General features: G+C 40.9%; 1 protein-coding gene across 3 annotated transcripts in view; it reads left to right on the top strand.

Annotated features, from left to right (window-relative positions):
- Positions 1-22,669, top strand: part of furina (furin (paired basic amino acid cleaving enzyme) a) — an 83,771-nt gene extending 61,102 nt beyond the window's left edge. For all 3 annotated transcript variants that reach the window (XM_034117023.1, XM_034117022.1, XM_034117024.1), the window contains exons 7-16: positions 793-881; positions 5,694-5,866; positions 6,974-7,186; positions 9,456-9,556; positions 10,437-10,540; positions 10,776-10,893; positions 14,118-14,297; positions 14,391-14,515; positions 15,932-16,054; positions 17,918-22,669. In XM_034117023.1, the coding sequence (XP_033972914.1) occupies positions 793-881; positions 5,694-5,866; positions 6,974-7,186; positions 9,456-9,556; positions 10,437-10,540; positions 10,776-10,893; positions 14,118-14,297; positions 14,391-14,515; positions 15,932-16,054; positions 17,918-18,522 (1,831 nt within the window). In that variant the 3' untranslated portion in view covers positions 18,523-22,669. The remainder of the gene's footprint in view (positions 1-792; positions 882-5,693; positions 5,867-6,973; positions 7,187-9,455; positions 9,557-10,436; positions 10,541-10,775; positions 10,894-14,117; positions 14,298-14,390; positions 14,516-15,931; positions 16,055-17,917) is intronic.
- The last annotated feature ends 493 nt before the right edge of the window (positions 22,670-23,162 follow it).

The following is a 23,162-nucleotide window of genomic DNA, read 5'->3' as shown; positions in this document are numbered from 1 at the left end:
GAGCAGATACAACCTGTGTGTCATGGGAAGCCGCTGATGATGTTTGTGTATTTGGTTTGGCTGAATACCCAGAGCTCCTTAATATAAGCCTGCTGGTGCTTCCTTCAGTAGTGAGGGTCCTCTGTTTTTCTGTTGTTTCCTGATGCGGCACAGTGTTGCCCTGGCTCCAGCATTCCTGTCTGGGAATGGCTGAAATCCAGTGGGGATTGCGCCATGGTTTGAAATTCATCCATCTGGCAGACCAGGGGAATGCACCTGACAGGAGTGTGATGATCCGCCTCTCTGTAGCAGCTTCTTGGATCTCCACACTGCACTGCCTCGAGCTAGATTTGACTACAGAGGCCCAGGCTTAATGAAAGACCCATTGGGAAAATGACAAATCTAATTCTCAATTTCCTCCCGTGTGTGACGGTGCTATGTCATCTTATTTCCCTTTTTCCTTCTCTTGATTCCGACACTGTAGGCATTTCAAGGTTACTAATGCTAGAAAGCCATAGATATTGTACTACAGTAAGTCTCCACTTATCGGCTGAATGTTTTCTTTAAGACGAATGGGAATCAGATGTATTTAAAGGAATGAAAGCCAAGAAGCTGTCTGCATGAGTTTGTTTTACCACGGTCTGCAGCACGACCTCTGCGGGAAGGAGCACATTCTCTCACAATCAACCGCTGTTAGATATGTACACTACCTGTCTGTGTGTATACAGTAAATGTTCTGTTATAAAGGGAATTACACTTACAAGGATAAATAGTTTCCTTAAACCTACCTCTTGCTTTCTTCCTCCTTTGCAGGCATGGAACACGATGTGCAGGAGAGGTGGCAGCGGTAGCCAACAACGGGATCTGCGGAGTCGGTGTGGCATACAATGCCAAGATTGGAGGTGAGGTTAAATAAAGACAGTTGGAAGATTGATTTAATCTCACCGGGCCAAACCTCGGTTTTATCTCTGTTTTCTTTTTTGACTGCCAGAATATTTGAAATACTTGTTCTGCAGAGCCAGTGTTATTTTCAGTCGATTTCCCAGGCACAGCAAGCCACTGAATCTGTCTGAACATCACCACAGTTGTGATGGGGATTGCCAACTCTCTGTAACATTATTAGTACATCACTGAGTAACAGTATTGAAAAAGCAGTGGCCCGCAGTTTCAGAAATGATTTGGTGCCATAGCTTTTAGGGAATCTGTGTTAAATGAATGCCAAATGTAATGCTCAAATGGCTGATTTAACTCTCTTCTAATGTTCCAGTAGGTCATTTAGTGCAGGCAGAACATGATATGAGTTATGTCCCTGCCTCAGCGTTAACTCTTTACAGATATCTGGTTGTGCTGGTGGTCTCTAAAGTAAGAGAAAGTAAACTTTTAGATTTGGTATGAATTCAAAATTGCTATTTTTATAGTCTGTTGAAGGCCATACACCTACTATAAGATTAGTCAGAATACATATTTGGCAGGATCTCAGTCGTCGTCGTCCCCCCCCCCCCGCTCTAATGACAGCCCCTGCTGCTCTTGAGTGATGCATGCTTTAAATCTGATGGTGTCTAGCCAATCAAATGTCATCTCCCAATGTCAGTCAACCTCTCAATGTGTGCATGCAGAGGGTGGTGGGCAAGTTTCTCATTTCCATATAGTTTTTTTGTCTGATTGATTTCTGTTCTCTTTCGGGCTTTGCCTCTCTCATTGTTGGTTAATTGACTACAAAAACTCGAAGAACTCCTCTGATAATTGATCAAACGTTGTCATTTTTAAAGCAAAATGCCAAATATATGTTTGTGGTAGCTTCTTTTATGTGAGGAATAGCTGCTTTTAATCTTTATAAATTGATATTTACAGACATCACATACATGTAGGGCTCTTGAACATTTGTCATGAGTTATTTTTATTTGTATCTAACATTTTCTTGTTAAATGAATTAGCTGAGAAATGAATGGCATATTACTTGACAATCACAATAGTAGTTACAAGGCAAGTATGGAGAAAAAGAGAAAGGGATCACAACTGAATTAACTGTGTTTGCAGGTTTTTTTTACTACAAATCTTGCAGCGAGCTTTAGGCCTCATCGCAATCAGGCATAATACAAAGATAAAACAAACACTTGAGTTTAAGATCTGACAAAACAGACGGGGGAATCTGTTCATTTATGAGAAGATACAAAATATGTGAGACTGGAAAAATATTATGAAATATTAATCTGTTTGCTGCTCTAGTTTTCACCCTGAAGAGTTGTTTCTCACTGCCTACAGGGGGAACAGTTTTGTAGTTTCTGTTCCCGTTCTTCAAAGAAGCTTTTTTTGGTTGATTTGTATGTTTTATTTTCTCATTGTAAACAGTTTATTTTATTATTTCATGAGGTTTTATTACCTCCATGAAGTTGAAGCCACATATCAAGACTAAAGTCAGTTGATGGTGTCGTCACATCACTGGTACAGTTGAACATGTGTTTTATATTTGTGATTGCTTATGTCTTGTTCCTGTGCTGAGGGTTTGTTGTAATGTCTGACTCCAGGATTGTGTTGTCTTTTTAACCGAGGAGCGGCTTTATCCCAGTGTATGCTTTCTCATTTCCTCTCTGCTTATCTCAATAGCCTCCGGCATACTTTTAGCTCTCATAAAGTTCGAACCCCTCATTATAGTGGCATATAGAGAAAATATTTTTTATGATTCCAGATGGTAAGTGGGAATATACAGCACGGCATTCAGCTTCTCTATAATGACTAGTGGGCTGTGTGTGATCATGTAGGTGGAGGCCTAGTGCTGTGAAATCCTTCACATGTGGATTTATCCACACTCAAGGTTCTCTCCGATGGTAGGGTGAGAAACTCAAACTCAAACAAAGAACAGACACTACATAGAAATCTTTCAGCGTGTTTGTGTTTGCGTTTCCTCTACAGTTTGAAGGCTGTGAAGTTTAGCTAAAGCAAGACAAGAGAAAGAGCATGTCGTCTAAATATGGATCTTGTTTTTCTTAGTCCTTCCTGGCAGTGCCAACTCCACAAAATCAGTTTCAAGATAAACTTTTGCAGACTGGAAACATTGTAACTTAGGTTATACAAATATTTTATTCAAATATTATTTTCAGGTATAATTTACTTTCAAAACTTGCCCCTAACATTTGAACCTTGAATTTTAATGTCTTAATTCTGAAGGTAATCAAACCTCATAAAAAGGTTTAAGGTTCAAGTTTGGCCTTTTTCTTCAAACACAAGTTCTTTAGACATACCGAACGTTCACTGAACATTAAACTGAGACTCACAGAGTCACACAAGAGTCCTTAAAAAAACGGAGCTGGAAGCCCGACCGACAAGCAGCATTCTCCAGAACAGCAGAAACAAAAGGCAGGAACTCAAACTGTCATGTTAAATCCAAAGCAGCAGCACTTATTCAGGCCATCCTATTCATCTAAGTGGCCAGGGAGAATATATTGGGAATGCGGAGGGAGCGGTGCAAAAGCTTCTGTGAATCCTCTTCGCTCAACATCACTTGAAACTTGACCCCATGCCACCTGCCGTTCTGTAGCTCATCACTCAGCTGAAAAACACTCTTGTGAAATATCTCAAATGCAATTTCAAACACATATTGGCTGGCTTGGATCTTCCAATATTCACAGATTTTTGGGAGTAAAAGTAGAGTTTCAGGTGAGCTGAAATAAAAATGCAGCTCCAACCAAAGTCCAATTAATTAAACAGTAGGTTGTCTGTTCAGAGCTGCTGTTCAACACTTCGGGGTTGGCGCTTATTGACTTTCTTGCCAAGAGTTAGATGAGACGATCGATACTGCTGTAATATCTGTCAGTGTAGTTTTATTCTGCAGCCTCATATCAAACCACATCCTGTCGTTTTTAATAGTCTTTATTCTAAGCTTAACTAACTAGATGTAGCCTCATATTTGCTCTACACATACAATTGGTCTTATCTATAAAGCTTGGCAGTATGGCCAAAATATTCTATCATGATATAGGTCATTTGATATCTTGATTAGGTAATATATAACACATTGAACGTAAAGTAACAAACAAAACCGAGTCTCTAAATGATATGAGCTCAACATATTTCCCTTAGATGTTCTGATCAATTTAAAGTAATAGTATTATTTTTTGACGACATACTTTTGTAACACATCTCAATATATTTTATTTCATCATGATATGATTCCATTGAAAGATACAAATGTAATAATCACCTAGCCATACATTTAGCTCTGTAAGAAAGAGAATACGTTTACTGTATGTCCCATAAAGTTGAACTGTGCTAGAATGCTCTTTACCTGCATGAAATGAAATCCCATATAGAGAGTAGAGTATATAGAGAGATGTGCCCGACAACATACTATCATTTACGTTTTAACCCCAGTAGTTGGTACATTTAAATGCTAAATGTACTTAAGCTTCAATATGATCTGACAGTTATTGAGCGATCTACCATGAGCTCCTGATCTCGGGATAGATGGATATTTGGGCTGAACAATTCTTGAACCTCTTGATGAAAAACATGGCCCTCCTGCAGAAGTACATGCTGCCATGGAAACCCTATTAGCCTGTTTGATGCTTTTGGAGGACTTCAAAGAGCACATGCTTGGTTACTCTAACCCATATAGAGCAGCATGGAGTAACCTGACCTGCAATGCATCAAAGGGAGACATTTGTTTGTTTTTCAGGTGTCTTTGATATCTCACCACTCTCCCTCTGTGAAGGAACTTGAGGACAAGCACCGACTCTCTGTATGCCCTCCCTGCTCTGTTGTTTTATCTGTGGAACATCACTTCATCAATAACCATTGATCTCAATGAACCTTGGCTCAGTTGTTCACTTCTTTAGAAATAAGATTAAGTCTGATTCAATTTACACTTGGACAGTTACACTGATTCCATCAAGACACATAGAGACATCTAATGTTGTCTTTCATCTGTTAATCTAAACTTTCCTGCCTCTGAAGTCTGCTGCAAACTTCACGAAGGCAGTTCACCCACAATGCACTGGATTTTCTTATATTTCAGTTTTTTTCCGAACAAGCTCAAGCGCCAAAGCGACAGCATTGATTTACATGGTGGGGGCTATAAGAAGGTCACAGTGTATGCACAAATAACAAACACCAGCAGTGTGTGCCGTGCAGTCTAATGTGAGCGGTACAAATGCACACAGACAATGTCTAGCTTTGCAAACAAGAGTGTAAATATGCTACTCTGACTACATCGCAGCAACATTGGTTTGTTCTAACACATGTCAAACGATGCTGGACATCAGCTTCAACACCAGAAAATACATCACTGAGCTGCAGACTAAGAAGAGCTACACATTCCTGAGATTCTCAACACCTGCAGCATCTTTTACATTTTTTATTGTGGCCTTTTTTGTGGTAAAGAAAAGTGCTGATTTGGCATTGCACTCATAAAACCTTGGTACACTCATAGTTATGATATTTAGAACAACTAAGGAAAGATCCAAATTGATGCAACAGCTTCAGAGATATTAATTTTTGGTTTGTAACTTTAATGTTTCTATTCAAAAGCTGGCACCTATTACTCAAAGTGCAACTTGGCTGACCAGAGATTTGTGTTTGTTATGGTAGCCAAGTGTCTCTTCTCCAATCCCTTTGGTTCTATGTTTATTAGGTTTTCATTATATTATTACCCTTAAGTTATTATTATTATTATAAAAATCTGTATGTACTAAGAAAACCTTTCGTCATTGTGTATTCAGGTGTGCGTATGCTGGACGGAGAGGTGACTGACATGGTGGAGGCCCAGTCCCTCAGTTTGAATCCCCAACACATCGACGTCTACAGCGCCAGCTGGGGCCCGGAGGACGACGGCAAAACTGTGGACGGACCTGCCAAACTGGCCAAAGAAGCTTTTCTGCGTGGAGTTACAGAGGTTTGTGTTTGAGAATCTTTGTGTGAGACTGAAATTATTTACTGCCTGTGTGTAACTTCCTTTTAGCAGCCAGTAATTGAACTGTTCAAGCATGAGAGGACACACAAGCGGGAAGAACAAAGCAATTTATGACCCTGACAATTATGAATGGAAGGGAATGTCCTCTAAAAGCCACCACGGAGTAAAATCTTTAAAAGTCTTTGTTAGTTGAAAGGTGCTTCTTTAATTGCAACCTCTTTTATCTCTCAACTCTTTCAATCAGTCAGCACAGGCATTCAAGTGTGACTGAAGTGTCTGAAAAATAAATAATTGTAATCATACGTTGTCTGTGAATTACTGATTCAAACCTATTATTACGTTTGAACTTATTGAGTAAAAATAATCAGACTTTCAAACATATTGCAGAGATTTAAAAAGGGGTCATTCTGAAAACTCTTCTGTCAGCATTTGACAACATGGCAATTTGAAAAACCACTCTTGCTGTTTATGGCAGCGCTTGTTTTATTGCACAGGACCGTGTCAGATATGTAAAACGAGCAAGTGAACCGAATAGATCAGAGTACACCATGAATAAACACACCCATCCACTCTCACACTGGCTCTTGTTATACAGCAGTAGGACTCCGGGCCTGTGCCACAAAGCTGATTGAAAGCGCTGACACTGACTACTAAGATAATTGCCACAGTGACAGTGCTGTCAGATGTTGTTGTGGGTGGTGCTTTGCCGGGCTTGATCAATGCCGAGAGAAATGGTTTCACTCGATACGATAAAGCGGCTCTTAGATGAAAATTATTGCACTTCAAAGGCTGAGAGGTTGGATGATTTATCACAATGAGCTGTTGTCATATGGAGCCTTTCTGTATTGCATTGCTGTCCTGCGATGTTTAGCTGTGTATAATTTACTGAGTGACCACCCCAGCTTCTGTGATGTATGCTGCCTTTTAACGGGCCCCTTTTCAAACGAGTCCTCAAATGAATTTCCTCCCTATAATTGGGATTCCAATGAAAGATTTAATGAGATTTTGTCCTTTCCTGGTCAAAGGCATGAATGAATGAATAAAAGACTCCGTGTTTTTGTTTTTCTAAATCTACTGTACGTCCTGCAGGGTCGTAATGGTTTGGGCTCCATCTTTGTGTGGGCTTCTGGGAACGGAGGGAGGGAACTGGACAGCTGTAACTGCGACGGCTACACCAACAGCATCTACACGCTGTCCATCAGCAGCTCCACCCAGAACGGAAACGTCCCCTGGTACAGCGAGGCCTGCTCCTCCACCCTGGCCACCACCTACAGCTCTGGAAACCCTAAGGAGAAACAGATAGTGAGTCGTTGTTGTCTTTCTCTCCTTGTGTCCCTCATTAACTGAGCTTCTGCTTTCATCTCTGTGCTGAGAATAAAAAAGGTAGGTTATTAATTTCCAAGGTGAAGTTTATCCACAGCTTCATTATAGATGATGAAATGTTTAAATGACAATACATTATCAAGGCTGTATCCTTGAAGTCTAAAAAAACATTTCTGTCCTCCTAAAAAGTTTGGAAAGCTGATTTTGTTTTCAACATTTTGAACTATTGTTTTTTACCTCCATATTTTCTTGCTTTTATTCCTTCTCTCCTCGGTTTTTGCTGGCATAATGCTGTAAATCTAAGCAGAGCTCAACCCTGTAGTTTACTGGAAGGAGCTGATTGGGCAAATCAAGACATTTGACAACTTAAAATTTGAAATGTACAATGGGTGTATACTAAACAATGATCACACTTTCAGTCAATGGTATATCGAAGTAATATTTTGTCTATTAACTGCCACAGTTTATGAGCAGTGGTTAGGATTAAATACAAGAGGATGAGATTATGACCAGATTATACTTTCAAAGTTGTTAAACCCCTTAGGAATGCAGCTTAATGTATATCGAATGCATTATCCTTTTGTACAAACATGGCTCCAAATATTTAAGTTATCGACTAATCTACCAATTATTTTCTTGATAAACCGATTATTTTCAGAATCAGAAACAGGTTTATTGCCAGGTAGGTTCACACGTACGAGGAATTTGACTTGATGTCATGGCGCATACATAAAATATAAAACAAAACATTTTAAAAAGTACACACATAGCAAACTATATTAAGAACACTGTTGTTGTTTTTTGGTCTTTAAGTAGCCAGAACATATTCAAATGTAACGTCTCAAATGTTTCAATGTGATGCTTTTCAAGTGTCTTTTTTGTCTGACCAGCAGTCCAAATCCAAAGTGGAGCCTTCTATCACAGAAAACCAGAAACTTTTCCCATTTGAAAAGCTTTAACTTTAGAGTTTTTGCTTGAATAAACTGAAATGATTAATTGATTGTCGAAATAGTTACTGATTGATTTTTATCTGAAAGGACTTAGTGATTAATGGAGTATTTCTTTCAGCTCCATACATACAGCCCATTGTTCAGCTTCATCTGAACCTGCTGTCTGATCCACAGCATGACTTCCCCATTCTGTCCTCCTTTTCTTCGTCTTCTTCTCAATTCATTCAGTCTCGGACCATTAAATTATTATGAATAGTGAACGGCTGAAACTCCGTCTGGCAATCTGTTGCTGCTTAATATTCCTGTCACACACACACAAAATCATACACATGTACCTTCTTCCGTTTTCTAGCTAACAGTCTCGCAGCCAGAGCTACTGGACAGACAGCTTTTGACATCTCCATGACATGTGGCTGGTCCCTTAATGCCTTAGTGCTGTACTCATTTAATTGTGCTGTCACTCATAAAGCTGGGAACGAAGAGATGGAGTAAAAAGGAGTGGGTGGGACCTCTGGGGTTATGCTAGAGCGAATATTTCAATGTCTGCTTAGTTTTATTTCACTTATATTATCCTTCTCTTTCAATTTACATATATGGGCATATAGTAAGCCCCTGAATGCATGATTTAAGCATTAAAGGCAATTCTGCAAGTGCGTTTATGATTCTGTTAAGTCAGTGAAAATATCAGCTTCTGGAGTCTGTGCGTTGGTCAGCACAGGGAGCAGATTCTTGATTCAAACGTTTTTTCTATCCGTCTAATTCAGTTACATAGGTTGACCTCCCGGTCAGGATCGCACTTGGAGTTTTCAGCGAAGCAGTGTTTTGCAACCTTTATCCTCAGCGAGATAAGTTTTGCTACAAACATGCTGTTCTGCACCGCCTCATTTTATATTCATGCAGCTGCAGAGTTTCTCTCCGGGGAGCGGCCCGATACAACCAGAGCCCTGCGCTGTGGGTCACAGAGGAGATTTCTGCTGGAGCATTTGATTTGAAAAGACTCTTGCTCAAAGATACCTCACTGGTAGTTGTTCAGTGAGGGAGAGCATAAGTTATACGTTTTCCCTGCTTTGATTTTCCTGCTGGTTTAGGGAGCCATGCTGAGGACTTTATGCTCTTAAGTTCCTGCATCTTTCACTGTTAGGCGATTCCTGCCTCCAGCAAATGCATATGAGATAGTAACATAGGAAGTGATGGAGAATATAAGATAATAGATTTTTTTTGGCTCATTGAAATGAGGTGAATTCGTATTTTTGGCTGAGCTGCCTTTTTTATAGCTTTTCTCCGTTTGTGTTCCCTAGGTGACTACAGACCTCAAATCTAAATGCACAGACTCCCACACAGGCACCTCCGCCTCGGCCCCGCTGGCTGCTGGGATCATCGCTCTTGCCCTTGAGGCCAAGTAAGTGCAATTACCAAGCATCGCAATTCTCTTCAGCTTTACAGCCTCATTCATAACTTCCCGTTCTACATAGTTCTATGATTTTTGTTCAGTTAAAACATTTATATGCTATTGAAAATATCTAATTTATGCAAAACAAACTCATCGTCAGAATCTGCATACATTCAAATATTCAGAAAAGTAGTATTTCTAAATTGCCTCTTATCAGTTTTATAGCACAGAGTTAGAGGTTTGCTAACAGCAAATTGCTCTTTTAATGACAACAGGTAAAATAATTTTCTTTTTCAAGCCTGATTATAAATGTAAAACTCTTGTATTTAATCAGGCTTTAACTGCAGGCGCTTCATGTTTATGCATCATTTCTGACTGATTATCCTGTTTTATGAATTACTTTTAACCCCTTTTGCCTGGTAGACTTTTACAGTGCAATTACAAAAACAGCACTTATGATTCTTATCCAGTCACGCAGCACTAATGGGGAGACAAACATGAACGTCAGAACAGTCCTGAAAGGAAGTAATTAGTCTTGTGGCGGCAAAAGTATTGCAATTAGGAACGGATTAAAAGAGAAAGTCAGTAAATAATGGGCTTTATATTTCTAAATATTTTTCAACTCATCTGTGTCCTCCGGTAACCTTTTCCGACCGTACAAATCAGGAAAAGCACAACAAACATATGTTTTGCAGGGTTCAAATTGAGTTCAAACACATGTTGACAGAAGATTAAGATGTGACTCGTACTTCATTGTATTAAATTAGCTGTCCATCTGCAGGTTAACACGAATGTTTGATCTGTTTAAAAGTCTCACAATGTATGTTTTTCTGTGTGTCTGTCTTTCTCTTTATGTGTTTGTGTCTTTGTTTGTACTTGCACATTCCAGTAAAAATCTGACCTGGAGGGACATGCAACATCTGGTTGTACGAACTTCTCACCCTGCCCACCTGCTCACCAACGACTGGAGAACCAATGGGGTCGGACGCAAAGGTACAGCAGCTCCTTCAGAGTTCTCTCCTGCCCTCTGCAGTTTACAGGCCCTTTGAGACTCTTTCACGTGTTATGCATCTGAAAAGATACATTGTAAATGGAGATGTGAGGCCCTGGAATACGTTGTGTGAAAGTCTTAGATAACATACACACTGCAGCTAGTCGATGTTAAGTTATAGTTGGGAGGGCAAACATTCATGTGTCTGTTTCCTCTTTCTTTTTTTGGTATCTGCAGTTAGCCATTCATATGGATACGGTCTACTTGATGCCAGTGCAATCGTTGCTCTGGCAGAAACGTGGACCAATGTGAGGCCTCAGCGGAAATGTGTGATCACTATGGTCAGTGAGCCAAGGTAGGTACATTACGCAAGCACTCACACAAAAACACAACCTTTGAAACTGCATTTTAGAATAGTCCATTCATTCAAAGGTGCCTCAGCATTTGAGTCACCACCCAGTCACATGTTCTAAATACCTAAAACATGCGTACATTTACACACAGTTTTCATCAGCAGGTAGGATTTTGATCAGCCCTACTGTGTTCAGGAGGAAGCTTTTAAACTTGACAAATTATTCTGGAATCAGGATCTTCTAACTCTCTTAATCTGTCTTGTGAGTCCTCCAACTTTATGTAACTGCAATACTAAATCACTGGAGCTCACCTTTAAACCAGAAAAGTGCCTCGCTTGCACAAAAACCTCCACTACAGGAGGGTCCTGGCTACGATACTGCAGCACATAGAGCACAGTATAAATACCCAAACGTATTATAAAACGAATTTGATCGCAAGAAATTAGACAAAGAAAACCAATTTGTGTATTAAACATGTCTTTGATGTAGCCTCTGTGTGTGAATAAAGCTTCATCGTGATATCCTAGATGTTTGAGCAGCAGAGAGCGATAAGAGAAACGGATAATTGGTCCACAACAGAGCGCAGGTGCTCGTGAGTAACCGAGCCACCATGCTTTGCTGCAGTGACACGTTATGTCTTCATCTGCAGCTCTGGGCGCACGCTGAAGTTCTCCGTGTTGTTGTTTGTGTGCCAGGCACTCTGCTTGAAGGGGAGCATTTAAAATAAATAGTAATTTGTCAATCCATGTGTTCCTTTCACTGTTCAGACTATATATTTCTCCTCTGCCTTTTTTTCCCCTTCATTTCCCCGATGTCAAAGTCTAAACCCAGCCTGACATCTTCTCTTCATTATGCGCTCCCTGTCACTTCCCTCGCAGGGTTTGAGGTTTCTCTCTCTTTTACAGCAGCTATGAGACGCTCAGAGCAGATGGTTTGAGCGTCTGGGCGCAGCAGTCAAGGCAGGTTATTTAATTTACATTTGAGGTGTTTAGCTGACTCACTTATCAAGAGCGACTTGAAATACGTCGAAGGCTTCAGTGTTGGTCTCATTGTCAATTCTAACCAGTGATTACATCTTACAGAATCACAACAGTGAGATCAAGAAGGACATATTTCCAGGGAAACTACAGGACTACACCATTATGACCATAATTATGATTCATATTTGAAATAACCTTGTGTTGAAAGGATGAATGAATAACTTTAGAGGATTGAGTTTAGTGTTATTCTGTATGGTTTGTTTATGGGTTTCAGAGTGCCTGGGGTTTGCAGATTATTGATGGAGTTGTATCGGCCGGCATATCCGTGTTTACTTTTGGAAATAGATTGTGCCTTAAAGCATGAAGTAACGCTTCTGTAAGCATGTGGTTAACCAAATAAATCAGCATCTGGGGCTCAGGAAGTAGACAGGTACTCCACCAATCGGTGACTTGGGGGTTTGACCTTTCACATCTGCAGGCTACATGTCGAAGCGTCCGTGGGGCACGCACGATACTGAACTGCAAATCGCTCCCGATGGCGATGCCAACAGTGTGTGAGTGTGTGTGCATTTGTATCTGTCCTGATGAGCACTTGGCACCTTGTATGGAAGTCTCTGCCACCGGGGTATGAATGTGTGTGTGGATAGGTGAAGGTGGTTTGTATTTAAAATCGCTTTGAGTGGTCTCTAAGACTAAAAAAGGGGCTTTATATATGCAGTCCAATTACCATTTGTCTATTACTTCCACATTATATATAACAGCCATATGTGGGAGCTCACCTTGTTCTGGAAGTCCTCTGAAAGAGGATTTTGTAAATTAATGCAAATTACCTCCAGGTCTGCAACATTTGTTGGTATTACTGCAAAGCTAGAGTGCGGCATGAATTGGAAGCTTTGGCAAAGCTTTTCAAAAAGTGATTTATGATTTAGAAACGCTCTGGAGCGTGCTAACCACAAAAAGGATGGCAATTCTTCAGGTTTGGCTGCCTCCCAGAATATTTGTTGCTGGTTCTGAAAAGCTTTTTAAACACTGGAATGAAATACACAGCTTTTTCCCTTCAGGATTATTGCTTTAAGCAGATTTCATTTAAAAAGACTTTAATAAAGGATTTTCAATATGTGATAAATGTGTGATTGATAGATTTCCGTGATGCATTAGACAGGATCTCCTGTGAGCTGCTTAATCCCAGAGGAAACACACATTCAAGCAAAAGGAAACTAAACAGAATAACACAATACTGTTTCATTAATGCTGGTCTTTTGGAGGAATCTTGTTTTACTTTTCTGTATTCAACAATAGTGGTAACAATCACTGATGTGTTTCCCCTTGTGGCTGCTACTGAAGTGTTAATCACAATTAAAGGAGCCAAACATGTAATCCTTTTTGATTTGTTGCTCTCAATCACTGATTTTCCACAGTTTGTAGGTTTTTAATATTCCTCCCTCCCTCTTTCTGTGTGTGCTGGTAAAAACAGATGCCATGTCTGCAACAGTGCCCGACATTTTGCTTCTCCCAGACCTTAAATCATAGATGCCTGTGCTGCAGCGGTCAAATGGCCAAGATAAATCGACTACAGCAGCCATTTGTATAGATTTCCATTTCCTTCTCTCCTGTTGTCGGGCTCTCCCTACAGTAGAAACACCACAGAATACATTTTGCAATAGCACACGAACATGCAAATGATGAAGTGCAGCTTTGCTACTTATTTGCATCACAAAAATAACCTGGACAGCCTCTATGTGATTATTTGGCATCTACTGGAGAAAATGCTCTAAATTCACCTTTTGGACTTTTCCAATGTGATGCTGCTACGGAGGTAAAAGGCATTTATGTAGTCTTCTAATCCATCATGAAAAATGTATCTTCTTAAAGAGCGTGACAGTTTAGTGATCACTCCCCCTTTTGGCACTAAAACCCGGAGTCTTCCTGCTCCTTAGAAATATTGTGTACGAGTGTTATCTCAAAAGCGAGGAGGTAAAAAGAAGTGTGTACTTTCAAAGAGAGCAGACTGTCTGCTGCTACAGGTTTGTGAGACGCTAATCCTGTTCAAGGCCACAAACTCTTCACCCCTCGCAAGCTTTCACACTGGCAGCGAGCCAAATGTCACACTCACACATTTATCCAGACTGAAGCTTATCACGAGCTCAGACCGAGCCAGTAATGATTTTAGCAGCACACAACCTGCGACCAACGACAACGCTGTCTTCATGTGTCATCTTCTTTGTGTCGTTTCTCATGTTTGACAGGAACATTGGCAGCCATTTGTCGATTAACATGAGCGTAGAAGCCTGCATGGGAACAGGCAGTCACGTGACCTCGTTAGAGCACGTCCAGGCCCGGCTCACGCTGTCCTACAACCGCAGGGGGAACCTGGCCATCCACCTCATCAGTCCTTCCGGCACACGCTCCACTCTGCTCCACCCCAGGTGCAAACACCAGTCCGCAAACACACAAACAATACAGTACAAGTCCATGCACACAAGATGTTCACACTCTGCTTGATTGTGGTTCTCCGGCAGGCCTCATGACTACTCATCAGAGGGTTTCAACGACTGGGCTTTCATGACCACCCACTCCTGGGACGAGAAGCCCAGCGGGGCCTGGACTCTGGAGATTGAGAACGTGGCAGGGGCCAGTGACTATGGTAAGCCTTGTCATTGAAATATTCATGAAATTAATATGTACCAGCTGTCCAAGTTCATTTTTATCCTTTTTCGTCTTAAAGCCAGATTCAAATATTCCTGCAAATTATGATTATTTTATTCCATTGAATTAGATGACTGCTTTTCTGATAAATTATTCTTTTTTTTTCAGTTAAATATTTTCAAATATGTTTAGCGGTTTGGTCAGACCAAAGGTCTAAAAGCTACAGAATTTGTATTGAAAATAATTGCAGTAAAACCACACATTTAAGAAGCTGGAACCAGAAACATATTGGCTTAAAAAAAACGATTTAAAAAAACTGCCAATAATTTTTTTTCCGATGCCAAACTAATCATTTTATTATAAATTAAGAGCCAAAGCCCGACAAACACAAACGACGCCAAAGAGAAACACAATATGAAACAGAATACTAAATCCTGACTTTGATGTGCAAAGTTAATGGCAATTTAATGTTTAAAAGTTTAAAAATACATTTGCCTGGATCAGTGTTGTTAGAAAATGTTTTCAATCTTTTAATTTGAGTAGTAATTTATTAGAATGATCTACAGCTTAAATGTATCAAACAGCTTGGGATGGAATCCTTTCTATGCAAATTATTTGTACATTATTTGGCAATATTACTATATGAGTACATTTACGTTGTTCATATAAAGAAAAAGAAAATGTGTATATTTATACTTTCCTTTGGCATTTTATATTTTTATTTGATATTGACAATAGAGATCAGAGGGAAGAGAGGCAACAAGTGGATTTGAACATCCGGTGTTGAGTTTTAACTGAGAGGTCACCTGGAGGGCATTAAAGGACATTACTTAAATGTTGTTTTACACACGCATTCATCTGTTGAGTCTAGAGTTCGGCTCAAGGGTTACGGACTCAGTGCAGGGAGATAAGAGATCAACTGGTGCCTTTTGCCTCAGCAATCAGTTTTCTTATAGCAGGGAATATGATAAAGCAGTGGAGTGAATTCCTCAATACTTCAGTTTGAGCTCGGATCATCCACCAACGACCGTCTGCACACGGACTTATCAGGTCCTCCGAAGCCAAGAAAACCGGGGGAAAAAACCATCTCGATAATCGCCTCACACCTCCCTCCTCAGCAAGAAGTGATTTACTAAAGTGGAACCACTCACGAGTCCCCACACTTGAGTGATTCTTCAGAGACGTGCACTTTATAAAACTCTTATTAGGCACAGAGTGAAATCATACTGTCATTAAATTGCACCTCATTTCAAGGAGTCATTTACTGTCACTTTATGCAGAAAATCCAAGAGTCTACAATGAGAAGAGGATACATTTATGAAATCCACCCTCGGGAGTGCCTCACTGTTTTTGACAGGCCTACTTTGTCTCTCGGTTAATTTCACAGTTTTATCTTCTCTATCTTTCCGCTCAGGCACTCTGACCCAGTTCATCCTGGTGCTGTATGGCACCGGCTTAGCCTCTTCCAGCCCCTCTGAACAGGCCCCGTCTGGCAATGACAACTGCAAAACCTTGGACCTGAGGCAGATATGCATCGGTAAGTCCAGTATCTTCTGTCCCCAGTTTGTTCCTCACAGAGCTGCTCTCAAAGCGGGGGGGGGGGATTGTTATTACGGAGTCATGTTGAGATGTGACTTGTGAACAGGATGAAATATGATCCCATGTGTGTCCGTCTGCTGTGGGCAGGCTCTTCTGAAAATCCCACAATTACCCTATTCAGACTATTCACACAGACGTCATGGAGCTCTCGCATCATAAATATGGAATAAAGATCAAAATTCTGATGAGATCAAATACAGTTTTACTGCAGGTCCCTTTTTAATAACCTCATTTAATTGTAATGGTCTCCTAGCTCTCCAAACAGTGCTATAGGCAAGGTCTCAAGAATGTATACAATAGGTCCACCTACACGTTGTGTGAAGCAGAGCCACTCTGACCCCTACAGGCTGTCAGAGGTACTTACATACTGACAACATTTAATTATGATATATGTGATTTCATATCATAAATAATGTATCACATATTTTAAGGATCACAAGTCTTGTTTTTTTCTTATTTTAAACAAGTTGATAAGACGCTGCAGTAAATCAGATGTTTCCTTCGTCTGCTGGTTCCTCTGTTTTTAGCTCTGTACCGCCGGCCCCCTCAGTCTGTTAATTGCCAATGCAGGCGATGGTCTGCATCTGGACCTGCTGCATATGGAAATGGCTCTGTTGACTTAAACATGCTGCACTCAGCATTTTAATTGCAAACCTTTTTTCAACCTCAGTTTTCTTAGTAAGCAAAAGTAGCCCTAACAAAAGTGAAGGTGTGACTTGAGAGTAGAATAGACTCGCATCTTCCAAGGTAATTAAACAGCCTGTGGGTCAGACACATCGTGCTAAAATGTTAAATATCATTTTGGCGAGGAAGAGACATCTGCAGATAATTTGGCTCCTGCTAAAAACATCTTAAAATATAAACAATGAAGGAATAATAAGCAGGAGAAGCTCACTGGAACGACAAACTCCCATGACATATGGTGTTTTTAGCCGTCCCCCAAAAGCCTCGACTGTCTGTGCAGGAATCCTAGTTCTCTGTTTCTGTGTTGTGTGACTCATATGAAGCAGTAGGATGTTGTGACGGAGCGGACTGACAGCAGGCGGCACACACACACACACACACACTCTTTCCTGCTCTCTTCCGTTCGTCAATAAATAAGGTTAAATCATCACTAAACGTCCCTTTTCCCCCTCCCTTTCTGTAGCGCGACCATGAGTGCACGCTAGTGAGTCTACAATTATTTAAACATACATTAAACTATAGTACGCGATACTTGCGAGACGGGCAGCGAACGGAGTTTCGCCGCCGTCTCCCCAGCAAAGGGGAATGTGGAAAAGACGGAGGCGCATCACTTCCGTGGTTTAAATATGATGTCATGAAACATGCAATTTATTATTTATTTTGCGTTTATTAATGATGGGTGATGATTGTGTTATGAGATAGTTAACTTGTTTATGTTTGGGTTGTATAGTTTTCTCATGTTTGAGGGGTTAAAATTATGTTGACAATGTGTTTTTTGAATTAATTGTGTAACCGGTTGACGGTAAGCCTGTGGGGAGGGGCTATGGGTTCATGAGGGACGGTGTTACCCCTGGACTCGGGAGATTGTTGCAGCGAAGGCAACAGCTAGTATGCGTTTACTCCATAGATGAGTGATAGACAACCTCATTTTGGTAACTTTGATTTCGTTTATTTAAGTTTCAATATTGTCAAACAGTATATATTTGTTGTTGTTGTTATAAATAAAGTTTTGAGCTTAAATCAACCGACTAAGCCTATGTTTACAAAACGGACCAATAGAACCCCGTCACATATGATTACAGCTTTTTAATTTCACTTTTATTTCTCTGCTTCACAGAGTGCAACGCCGGCTACTACCTCTTTCAGCAGGGCTGTGTGAAGGAATGTACCGCAGGCTTCTCGCTGGGCTCCCAGCCCGTCAACTACTCTGTGGGAAACTTCATCCCCCCGGCGTCCGTCCCCGCCTGCCTGCCCTGCCCCCCCCCCTGCCTGACCTGCAGCAGCCTCAGCCCGCAGGCCTGCCTCTCCTGCCCCCCCCACAGCTCCCTGGACTCCTCGGGCACCTGTGTGCACCTCAACCAGTACATGCGCGAGTCCCCCGACAGCTTCATGGCGAGCCAGGGCAGTCCGGGGGTGCAGCTCCAGCTCAGCTCGCGCCTGCCCATCACCGTGGCCGTCCTCAGCTGCATGGCCATCATCGCCACCTTCGCCGGCACCTTCCTGCTGCTGCAGCTGCGCTCCGGCGCTCAGATCAAGCTGCCCTCTCTGGAGGGGGGCCGCGGCCTCGGGGGGGGCTTCAGCCTCGGCGGAAACAGGGTTGTGTCGTACCGCGGGATCCCGACAGTGTGGGGGGATGACGTGATAAACACGGACTCTGACAACGAAGACTTCGACGGCCACAATGAGAGGACTGCCTTTATCAAAACACAAAGTGCTCTTTAATGCCTCCCCCTCATCCCTCGCTCTCTCCTGCTTTTAAAGTCTTCTCACTTTCATTTGTCTGATCATTCATGGCTGTGCTGACTGCCCTCTCACAGCCTTTTCTGGCATTATCTCTCATCCCTTTTCCCCTGTCTCTGTCTTAGCGGGTCTCTTCTTCGTCCTGCTCCAGGATGTGCCGTAGGAGACCTGATGGGAAGCCTCTGTCTCTCAGAGCTCTGGGATGGCTGAGCTTTGCTCTGTTCATACTTGGGCGCTTTTCTATTAAACTGGCTCTCTCCCTCCTCTTGCCCTCAATCACTAACAATGTATGTCCATGCAGAGTCCATTTTCCCCTCCAGCCCCAGCTCCTTTTTGTTACAGTAAACAAATGATTATTATTTCCCCTCTCTCTCCATCAGTCTCAGTGCAGTAGCCAGACGAGATTGTTGAATGTGAGGAGTAGAGACGTGTGTGTGTGTGTGTGTCTGTGTGAATGCGAGCGTGTAAATCTGATGAACAGAGTACTGCCCTTTATAGAGAAGCTAAAGCCGGTCCTGTCACATCCAGTACATTAACCAAAAGTGATAGCAAACATTTTTATTACGAGGCATAAAATTGGATTAGGAAACATTGATTCTATCTGAAACACCGTTTAGTGACATCAACGTCCAAAATCTGATCATAAATGCACCTCTTATCTGTAACGAGTCACAGTGTAATGCACAAATCAGAAGCATAATAGTTGACAAGTTAATGTCCACACCATAATGATTTTTAATCTTGTGCCAGCTCTCAGAGAAGCAACACAGACCGAGGGCCTCTTGGTTTTGTTTCTCTTTATGACCAGACAATGTTTTGTATTATATACTTTAAACAAAATCCATCTTGCACACTTTTTTTAAATGTAATATGTTATACTATTGTAGTAAGGGAGGCTTTAATTCTCCTATTGAACACAAAGTCTGGAAATATCTCTCTCTGGCGGAACAAACTGTGACTCACACCACTAGCAAAGCTTCGTTCAGCCTTTAGGGATTCAAGATGAGCTCAATTTATCCCGGTTTAAAAACCATAAATTCTCCTTTTGCTCTTCACCTCTACAACCACCATGTGGAAGGGAACCAAAAGTAAGATGAATTAAAAGGCAGAAAATAAACCACACAGGCTACTCGATCAGCCCGGAGGCACAGTGGCTTCCAGGGATATTTGATTTCTGTGTTTGAAGTGCTCACATCCCGGGGCGGAGAGAGAAGCAGGAACAGAGTGATGCTGAGCACAAGAGCTTCTCAAAGGCAGCTGTTGAGTCGGATTGATTTATGACGGAAGACTCAACAAAACATTAGCACTACAATCGTACATGAGACACACCTCATATCATAATGAATGAAACTTTATCAGTGTGTGTGTGTGTTGAGAAGATGTTTATCTGCTCTCTAAAGTGAAGGTTTCCTTTTCTCCTTTGCTTTAGTCTCCGCTTTCTTCTTCAAATCTTGAATGCTGTTCAGAAATCGTGCGTGGAGACTCCACATCTCATCAGCGTCTCTTCACTTACCCTCCAGTCTTCATCTAATCTGAAATTCAGATTATCTCTTCAGCGTACTTGCCAATTAATTATATTCTGAATGACACTGCAGCAACTATTTATTCGGAGGGGTTTTTAATCATACCTTTAGGGAAAATTGTTTTAAAGTAATTCCTTTTCTCCCGGGCTGGTTATCATCTCAAATGTGCATCTCATAATTTAGCCATTTTGAATACACAGCCCGCTCTTTCTACCATGTTGAAATTATGATTATTCTTTTCATTTCCAGCACAGAAAACGAGAGAGGTTGTCATGGTGATGACATGCATTCAGAACTGCAGCTGCTCATCCTATTTTCTTTTCTTTTTTTTAATCTACCTCTCATATCATCCAGCGAGGTCTCGTACGCTGTTAGAGGAGCTGTTAAATGATTATAGAGGTCGAATTATATGTAGGTCAGTTTTGAAAATGCTTGTCAGGAAAGATTTAAGAGAATAGGCACCCAAGTAAAATGTATGTATTTGAAGAGAAGGAAGCAATTGCGATTCAGAAACTGTAACACTGCTGTGTAAATGTTTGAGAAATGCATTGCCTGTAGGATCAGCATTCACGGGCAGTCACACCTGGGCTGTAAAAGCTGTTATTGGATATAGAACGAGGTGGAAGGATTGTCCATAGATCTTGTTGGCCAGCGTTTAAGTGCTACATCATTTTTCAAATTGTTAGGGGCGTTTGTTTTCCACATCTCTCATACTAAGTTTCAACTGCATTTTTTTCCTGTCACTGACAATCAAATAATTCCCTTGTTTCCAGGGCGAGAAAGTGCACCAGCACACAAAACTAATCGATTGAATTGAACCACTTTAGTTGGAAAATCTTTTTTCCGAAGGTATAATTCATAATAACAATATTCAGAGCTGAATGTAAATTGTAAATGTAAATTGTAAAAGCGTGTTCAGAGAGGGAAAGAAAGAAAAACGTTAGAGAATAAAGAGTTTTAAACCAATACCTTCCCACATCCTGTTTCAAAGCATGGCGAAAGATTGGTTTGTATCTCAAACACAGCGCTGAGCCAGGAAGCTTAATTCATCTCTGATGGCCGTGCAGGTGGACTGCTTAACGCTGCAGTTTCAGCCAGGAAGCACTAAACAGGATTGGAAACCCGCCTGAGAAAGTAGATTCAAAGAAAGTGCCGTTGAAAAGAACAAAGCTGGTGTGGCTGCAGAATAAATGAGTGTGTGCTGCATAGCTCTGTGAGATGTACATTAGTGCCTAGTGCCATTTATTCGATTAGCCCCAGTTTAAGGTGGTGCTAATTTAAAAAATGTAATAAATACAGCCTCAGACTCCTGCAACAAATCTTATTGACTTCCCAGCTTGGTGTGAAGTTTGTAAACAACAGTTAATGGGCTCATTTGGCACCAAAATTGCTTCCATAAAATATTGTTCTTAAAGTCTAGATGCTAAGAGGGCGCTCCTTTAGAAGGAGTATAATGTGGGACTCTGACTAATACAATTAGTATTGATGCTCACGCTATCAACGTTGTGCATCTCCCCTTACAAACGATTTCTATAGCTTCAAGGAAGAATAACGTTTTTCCAAGAGTGCAACATGTGGGAGGGTGTTCAGGCAGTTCTCTTGTCCCCTCGAATGCACACACAAAATGATTTATTCATCTTTTCTTGATGTTGTATCCACTACAGCTTGAAAACTCTGAAAACCTTAAACTGATGAACTCGAAGCCTTGTGCATTCAAGTGTTCATCTTGGAGAGAAATCATGAATGCGGGCAGCATTAAGTAGCTAGTGCTTCCAAAGCACACCATTAGAAGCCAGCTCACTACTTTTACCGCTAAAACGAGATGGAAACAGCACACTAAGAAAATAAAAAGGTCTCTAATTGTGCCGGAAAGCAACTCATCATTAAAAGGCTGCCACTTCACCGGCAGTGTGAAGCCTTTTGATGTATAAAGTAACAGGAATGTTACAGAAATCTGCTCGTCACAAATTGTTTCCTCTGGCTATAAAGGAAGATGGGTTTTTGTTCTCTTTTTGCAGCAGATTATTTTCAGCAGATGTTGCTTCAGTCCTGCCTTAGGATGTAGTCTGAAGTGATCAATATGAAGTCTGACGGAGTTAATCGGAGCAATATCTTTGGCATAACCAAAGACAATCATTTTTATGCTGTCTGTTTAGTGTTACGACGTGTTGCTTTCAGGTTGTCACAGTCCATCGAGCCCCTTCACCCGTGTTCAAAGTGTTTTTGTTGATCTGTCACCTCTGTTTTTATTTTCTGAAGATGTGCTGTGACACTTTGTCTGTTCAGCAGCTGTGGAGGGAGGAGGCAGAATGTATCCCATCTCCATTAACTTAAGGGCTCAATCAGATCTGCGTACGTCTGTGTGTACACATGCTTGATTAAGTATAAATGAAACACTTTGTGATGGGGGAGGAGCTGTTGACCCCCCGCCTCTCCAGAGGAACCCGGCCTGTGGCTGCACACAGTACCTTACAGATATGTGACCTATGAATAATGTACAAGAATGACTATCTTACATGAGACATAACTCTAAAATAAGGCCTATTTTTGTACTATATGAACGGTGCAGTGTAATTTTCTTGTAATTTAAAGATTTTTTCGCTCTTGTTTTTCTTCTTTTTATTTAATTGATGTCAATTATAGATTCTACTAAAAAAATAAAGATCTATGCAAATTTCAATGTGTTTTTATTAACTTAAATGCTGTCCAAGTAGATATGACTTGATTTAGGTCTGTGTATAAAAACCAGTGAGACCCCTTTTTAAGAACAAGTACCAGAACAAATACTGTAACAAGTCAAATAATTTATTGAAAAGGTATTTTCAGTAAAACATGCATAAAGAATTACAAGTAAAGGTTCTATATATTACATTATTTTAATAATACTACTCATGCATCACTGTGTTAATAGCATCCTGTGGTAGCTATAGTTTTAAAAAGTCCGGTGATTCAGTCCATTGTACAGTATTGCTTAACTCTATGCCCAGCTTTAAAAATAAATGTATTTCACTTCCCTCTGTAAATTACTTCCGAGAGTTCATTACCATTTCCACAGTTTAAATAAAAGAACAGTTTCTTTATTGAGCGTGATTAACATAC

Source organism: Trematomus bernacchii, unplaced genomic scaffold (genome assembly GCF_902827165.1).
Source record: "Trematomus bernacchii unplaced genomic scaffold, fTreBer1.1, whole genome shotgun sequence".
Taxonomy (NCBI): Eukaryota; Metazoa; Chordata; class Actinopteri; order Perciformes; family Nototheniidae; genus Trematomus; species Trematomus bernacchii.
This window is presented reverse-complemented; position numbering and strand designations above follow the sequence as displayed.